The sequence below is a fragment of the Littorina saxatilis genome, linkage group LG4, assembly GCF_037325665.1.
Source record: "Littorina saxatilis isolate snail1 linkage group LG4, US_GU_Lsax_2.0, whole genome shotgun sequence".
Classification (NCBI taxonomy): Eukaryota; Metazoa; Mollusca; class Gastropoda; order Littorinimorpha; family Littorinidae; genus Littorina; species Littorina saxatilis.
The window spans coordinates 40,154,879-40,162,817 of NC_090248.1; the positions used below are offsets into that span (position 1 = coordinate 40,154,879).

At 42.7% G+C, this 7,939-nt stretch overlaps 1 protein-coding gene across 2 annotated transcripts in view; it reads right to left on the reverse strand.

The window, feature by feature from the left end:
- Window positions 1-976: 976 nt before the first annotated feature.
- LOC138964723 (uncharacterized) overlaps window positions 977-7,939 on the reverse strand; it is an 18,473-nt gene continuing 11,510 nt past the window's right edge. For both annotated transcript variants that reach the window (XM_070336757.1, XM_070336756.1), the window contains exon 4: window positions 977-2,161. In XM_070336757.1, the coding sequence (XP_070192858.1) occupies window positions 1,844-2,161 (318 nt within the window). In that variant the 3' untranslated portion in view covers window positions 977-1,843. The remainder of the gene's footprint in view (window positions 2,162-7,939) is intronic.

A 7,939-nucleotide genomic window follows, 5' to 3' on the forward strand; every position in this document is an offset into this window, starting at 1 on the left:
ACAATTTAATTTTGATAATAATTTTTATATATTTAATTTTCAGAGCTTGTTTTTAATCCGAATATAACATATTTATATGTTTTTGGAATCAGCAAATGATGGAGAATAAGATAAACGTAAATTTGGATCGTTTTATAAATTTTTTTTTATTTTTACAATTTTCAGATTTTTAATGACCAAAGTCATTAATTAATTTTTAAGCCACCAAGCTGAAATGCAATACCGAAGTCCGGGCTTTGTCGAAGATTACTTGACCAAAATTTCAACCAAAAATTTCAACCAATTTGGTTGAAAAATGAGGGCGTGACAGTGCCGCCTCAACTTTCACGAAAAGCCGGATATGACGTCATCAAAGACATTTATTAAAAAAAATGAAAAAAACGTTCGGGGATTTCATACCCAGGAACTCTCATGTCAAATTTCATAAAGATCGGTCCAGTAATTTAGTCTGAATCGCTCTACACACACACACACGCACACACACGCACACACAGACACACCCACACACATACACCACGACCCTCGTCTCGATTCCCCCCTCTATGTTAAAACATTTAGTCAAAACTTGACTAAATGTAATAAAAAACAAGAGGCGAAGCCTTCAAGGCTCACGTAAGAAATCGACAAACAGTAACACAAACTCAATCACTCAGTCACACATACACACACACACACAGTAAGCATAGGTGACACTGTGCAAGAAAGCGAGACACTAGATCTAGATCTGTCTGTCTGCATGTAGCCTACTTACAAAGTTACAGGGACACGACTGCCAACTAGTCTCGGCCCGCACAAAAAAACAATGACCGAGACGTTCAGTAATTCCTTCGCGTGACGTCTAACCCTCTTACGCCATAATGTGACGTCTTCAAATGACGAAATGTTAAAGTTTCTACCACAGACATACACACGCACGCACGCACATACGCACGCACGCACGCACGCACGCACGCACGCACGCACAGACAGACAAAGTTACGATCGCATAGGCTACTTACGTGAGCCAAAAAACAACAAGATAGAGAGAAAGGACACTTCAAGGCAAAACATAAAACCACAATGTCGTCATGTTGTTTTGATTGGTTTGAATAATGAATTTTCAATATCGTCCGCCACTTTATCATTTTGTCTCTAAGAGCACAATCATAAGTTTATCTTGTTGTGTACCTTATACACTCCATGGCTTTGTAAACTTGTATCTGAATAAAACACTGTTCAAACCTATGACATCATCCACTAATCCAAATAATTGTGGCCATTTCTGCGACTTTCGACATTGTTGATTGAAGCCTCTGATTGTAGAAACGGGAAGTCAAAGTTCAGTCAAGGGTAGACCAGTGCCAGACCTGTCTAAAAACACCTCTCGCGTGAGGGGTTTTGCAGCCAGCGCAGTGAAGATAAAGAGGGAAATTTTGTCTCTGCGCGCGCGCCAGCAAGCAGGATGTCCCAGAACTGAGTTGGACCAAATTTTAAACAAACTTTACTGTGCTTGCTGACTCCTACTTCAAGCTGAATTTCTAATTGTTCAAGGAAGTATCAGTGATAGCTCATTGTATAACAGATGACACGTACTGGAAAACAGTCTTGGGATGCACATGCATACATTTGACCACAATGACTTTTCGCAGAAATGGCCACAATTATCATCTCTTGCATGACAATAAAGAGATGCAACCGGGGTAACAAGGGAGACAACCAGATAAGACTCGCGCTGCCGTCGTTGATGTATTTAATAGTTCATTAAAAAAAATAAAACAAAGAAAACATCTGTAAAAAAAAGAACAAAAAAGACTTCATGCCATGTCCGTCAACGTGGTCATCATCCTCTGCAATCGACCCAGTTCTATCCGAACATCATCAGCCCTTGCACGACAAGGGAAGCAACCAGGGCGACAAGGGAGACCACCAGTCCAGCGCCACCGTTCACGTATCTTTCGGCGAGTGCTTTCACAGCCTGCTTGAACTCATCAGTGTCGGTCTCACCCGCATGCTTCTGCTGAAGCTCCCCAAATTCTCGCAAGAAATTCGTGTTGGATGAGGCGATGGTCATCAGGCGCTTCTGTTGCTCGGCGCTGAAACTCGATGCTACCTCATTGAACCAGTCTGGTATGTCCGGTATGTTTGGTATGCCTGGTATGTTCGGTATGTCTGGTATGTCCGACTGAAACAAAAAAGTTTTCACATACATAAAGCTGATGAAATTCACATTCAACGACCTTCGTGGCAAGAGTGTTCATACATACACCATCGCATCATCCTGTTTTTCATTCTGCCGCCATAGATTTAGTCCAATATCGACTTTAAGCCACCATCCGCCTCACGTAAACCACCTGTTTATGATCACTAAGCTCCCCGAGCCTCTACATACAGTACAAACATACTCCCATTTGAACTCTCACCGAACCGGAACACCCTGGCTGCTTTCCGTTGAGAGTGACATTTTTGAAAGAGTTTATTTCGTGCAGTTAGCAAGGAAGTACATTAAAACAAATCGGAAGCCTCGTTTTGGCGCTAGACCTAACTTTTGAAATCCAAATAATAAATTGACAGCTTGTTACACAAACATTGTTAAAACACCGCAGAATTATTTTATCATCAGAACGAAGTCAGTACAGTTCGAAGTTTTAAAAGTTAGAAAGGACATGCATGATGTATGTCAAGCAAACCGGGTGAATGATTTCACTGATGTGCGCAACTTGCAGCTCTTTTGAATTGATGACGTGGAAGCGATAAAACTTTGGGTTTTTTAAATGCTGGTCGACTGAGATTTCAACCATTTGATACTGTTTGTTGCTGTGCCAGTGTAGATTGAGTATTTTGCGCATAAAAACGTATTTCCGCGACAGGGTGACCATCACATCAAATGTGCTGCATCTTACCATTGCAAAGCAGACGAATTTTCCAACCACTACAGTTTCTTTGAAGATGCCGCCACTCTGTTTTGTGTCACTATCAGTCATTTGATCTAAGGCGTTATAAGCGCCATTGTTGTAAGGTTGTGCTGGAATTGTATTTTAGATTCAGAGGTGCATAATAACATGCTTTTGCAGATACAGAGTAGGATTGAAAGCGCAAACGACTAAATTGATCATGTACAACAAGTCGGTCACACGGGGCCCCGATGGCTCAAGGGTTGAATAAACCACGAGAATAAACCACGTGTGTTTTACGCGTGCTAAAAAGCAATTCAAGTCATCTGCAAGTGTCATTTATTGTTGTTGAATGCCATTGTGAGTGTGTCCAATCAGGTTAGTATTGGTCTTTTCATGAAAGATGTCATCGTTCTTTAAAGCTCATGTGAGGCAGAGTGGGGCTTTAATCTATGTTAAATGCATCGAAGACAAAGAGAGCAGGATAACATTGTCAGATTAAAGGCACACTCAGCCTCCCGTAAAACATCCGTTTCTGATCACTGAGCTCCCCGAGCCTCTAGATACAGTACAAACACCCTTCCATTTGAACGCTCACCGAACGGGAACATCCTGACTGCTTTCCGTCGAGAGTGAGACATCTAAAAAAAAAAAGTATTTCATGCAGTCAGAACGGATTGACCATGAGACAAATCGGAAGCCTTTTTTGGGCGCTAGACCTAACTTTTAAAATCTAAATAATAAATTGACAGCTTGTTACACAAACATTGTTAAAACATAAAATAATTCTTTTTTTCATCAAGACAAGATCAGTACAATTCGAAGTTTTGAAAGTTCGAAAAAAGGGAGCCCGACACGATGATAGGTACTCGTTTCAGCTGTTTGTCCATTTGCGACTCGTTCCGTCTATTTTTTGGCTGACAGCCTGTTCTTCACGGTCAAGGTTAATCCACTCAGATGCACATGTCAAAGCTTTTGCCCACGAAACACTTGAAAAGGGGGTCAGTTTTTCGTCAGTGTCTACATTCTGAAAATGTATCGCGCGCGGAAACAAACACAGCTAAATTCTCATTGGTTAAAAAGCTTTTCACTGTGGACGATTTTCCATGGGGAATAATCGTGGCTTCTGCAGGGAGATAACTGCCTCTTTGCTAAATTAATCTTCATTAATAAAATTAGTACTAGCGTATACGAAGCTATTAGTGCGTGAACATTGATGAATTCTATTCTTTTAGTAGTTAGGTACCAGGTTCTGCAAAGTTCACATGGTACCCTTCTCCGTATAACCAGCTTGAACGATAGAGTTCTACGCCGTGTAGTCTAAGATACAGCGAGTCGCATTGAAATCACAAACTGACGACTAAATTGTGAAAACAGGAAAGTGGATCTAACGGGTCCACGATGGCTCAGGGGTAAGATAAACCACGAAAACTGGTGTGTGGTTTACGCAAGCTAAATAGCCATTCAAACGAACTGTTTCGGACTATGAGGTGCAACATTTTTCTTCAACGTGAACCCCTGCGCCCTATTGACCGGTATCGCCTTATGTATGGATAAAGAAAAGTAAACATGTACCCACATTCCCATACAAAGAAACCTAACACTCCCTCTCTTCACACCGGTGACACTGTGACGGTTCCCCTACGCTTTGTGTTCGGTGCCCTGACCCTTTGTGTTCGGTTCCCACTCGGTTCCCACACGCCAAAATTCGCGGACAAAACATCCATTTATGGTAGTATTACGCAATGTTGCTCTCTGAGAATGGTCTTGTTAGATCTGTGAGTGTTTACACTACATGCCTAGGTGCTGTTGGATTGAAGGTTTTTGATATTTTAGCCGTTATTAGGTAGAATGCCTTCCACTTTACTGCAAAACTGCATAATTCGTAGCATCGGCAAGAAATATCCTACCAAAAAATGCCTGCTTGGAACTGTCCGTGGTCCAGCAAAAAGTTCAACATGTCTGTAGCAGACAGCCCAAGTTTCAAGATTGTAGGGCCATCCAAACAGCCGTAATAATAACAAGTCGCGTAAGGCGAAAATACAATATTTAGTCAAGTAGCTGCCATTTTTCAGCAAGACCGTATACTCGTAGCATCGTCAGTCCACCGCTCATGGCAAAGGCAGTGAAATTGACAAGAAGAGCGGGGTAGTAGTTGCGCTAAGAAGGATAGCACGCTTTTCTGTACCTCTCTTTGTTTTAACTTTCTGAGCGTGTTTTTAATCCAAACATATCATATCTATATGTTTTTGGAATCAGGAACCGACAAGGAATAAGATGAAAGTGTTTTTAAATTGATTTGGACAATTTAATTTTGATAATAATTTTTATATATTTAATTTTCAGAGCTTGTTTTTAATCCGAATATAACATATTTATATGTTTTTGGAATCAGCAAATGATGGAGAATAAGATAAACGTAAATTTGGATCGTTTTATAAATTTTTATTTTTTTTTACAATTTTCCGATTTTTAATGACCAAAGTCATTAATTAATTTTTAAGCCACCAAGCTGAAATGCAATACCGAACCCCGGGCTTCGTCGAAGATTACTTGACCAAAATTTGAACCAATTTGGTTGAAAAATGAGGGCGTGACAGTGCCGCCTCAACTTTCACGAAAAGCCGGATATGACGTCATCAAAGACATTTATCAAAAAAATGAAAAAAACGTTCGGGGATTTCATACCCAGGAACTCTCATGTCAAATTTCATAAAGATCGGTCCAGTAGTTTAGTCTGAATCGCTCTACACACACACACACACACACACACGCACGCACACACATACGCACATACACCACGACCCTCGTTTCGATTCCCCCTCGATGTTAAAATATTTAGTCAAAACTTGACTAAATATAAAAACAACAAAAGTAGTCAGTGAAATTGGCTGTGTTCGGTCCCCCCACACTTTTGTGACGTAGGCGTGACGGTTCCCATAATTCATTGTGTCGGTCCCCACTTTCTGTGTCGGACCCCACTTTCGACCTAATTTCTCTGTGACGGACCCCACAACCAGCCTATTTTGTGTCGGTCCCCACACCTTCTTGGATTTATGACTTGCCGGTTACTTGTATCATTGTATTCATTGAATCTAATTGTCTCGGAGTTATTTTTCAGCAAAAACCGGCAAGGCAGCACCTTTTGTGATACCAAGTAAGTCAGATGACATCAGTATGTGTGTGTGTGTGTGTGTGTGTGTGTGTGAGAGAGAGAGAGAGAGAGAGAGAGAGAGAGAGAGAGTGAGAGAGAGAGAGAGAGAGAGAGAGAGAGAGAGAGAGAGAGAGAGAGAGAGAGAGAGATTGACACCTTTCCAGATCACTCCGGTTATGCGACACTACCGCGAGCGTCACTACCGCGTGTCACACTACCGCGAGTACGACACTACCGCGTGTAACACTACCGCGTGTCACACTACCGCGAGTACGACACTACCGCGAGTATAACACTGCCGCGTGTCACACTACCGCGCGTACCACAACCGCGAGTACCATAACCGTAGAGAGAACGCATGCAAACTTACTTCTTGTGAGTTTGTGTTCTAACTTTGATTGGAAGCAACCCATTCTATATGTATTCTGATAGTGTGTTCTGATCGTTTTGAGTTCTTGGTTAGCATGACAAACATTGAATTAGTGTTCAGAGAACAGACCAGGCCTATTTCAAGGAAACATTTCAACCTTTGCCTTCAGCCATGGAAGTCATAAAATGACACGCGGTAATGTTATACTCGCGGTAGTGTGACACGCGGTAGTGTTATACTCGCGGTAGTGTCGTACTCGCGGTAGTGTCGTACTCGCGGTAAGTTCTGTTTCCGTACCCGCGACAGCGGCAGCGACAAAAGAAAACGCGCGCAAACGCGTGACGTGTTTCCGTACTTGCGTTTTAAACATGCGGTAAAATCTGTAAACTCCCGCGTTGCCGCGCGACAACGCGAAAAAATCGCTCCAGGACCCTTTCAAAAAAATCGCGTCGCTTGCCGCTTGTCGCGCCGCTAACGCGTCGCGCGTGTGGAAACACTCCTGGTCATTTTCTATGTGCTTGATTTTCGTCGCGCCGCTGGAAAAACGCTGTCGCGGGTACGGAAACACAACTCTCTCTCTCTCTCTCTCTCTCTCTCTCTCTCTCTCTCTCTCTCTCTCTCTCTCTCTCTCTCTCTCTCTCTCTCTCTCTCACACACACACACACACACACACACACACACACATACTGATGTCATCTGACTTACTTGGTATCACAAAAGGTGCTGCCTTGCCGGTTTTTGCTGAAAAATAACTCCGAGACAATTAGATTCAATGAATACAATGATACAAGTAACCGGCAAGTCATAAATCCAAGAAGGTGTGGGGACCGACACAAAATAGGCTGGTTGTGGGGTCCGTCACAGAGAAATTAGGTCGAAAGTGGGGTCCGACACAGAAAGTGGGAACCGACACAATGAATTATGGGAACCGTCACGCCTACGTCACAAAAGTGTGGGGGGACCGAACACAGCCAATTTCACTGACTACTTTTGTTGTTTTTATTATTACGGCTGTTTGGATGGCCCTACAATCTTGAAACTTGGGCTGTCTGCTACAGACATGTTGAACTTTTTGCTGGACCACGGACAGAACTTTCCAAGCAGGCATGTTTTGGTAGGATATTTCTTGCCGATGCTACGAATTATGCAGTTTTGCAGTAAAGTGGAAGGCATTCTACCTAATAACGGCTAAAATATCAAAAACCTTCAATCCAACAGCACCTAGGCATGTAGTGTAAACACTCACAGATCTAACAAGACCATTCTCAGAGAGCAACATTGCGTAATACTACCATAAATTTTGGCGTGTGGGAACCGAGTGGGAACCGAACACAAAGGGTCAGGGCACCGAACACAAAGCGTAGGGGAACCGTCACAGTGTCACCGGTGTGCTCTTGTGATAATGCATGTTTCTGCTTAATATCACCCTGGCCGAGTTTCCTCTCAAACATCAAAGAGACCGCTCCATAGGTTAAACACCGTCACTGACACCGGGGCCAGAAGCTCAGTGTCTGTAAACTGGAGCAGGCAGTGTTTCCTCTCAGA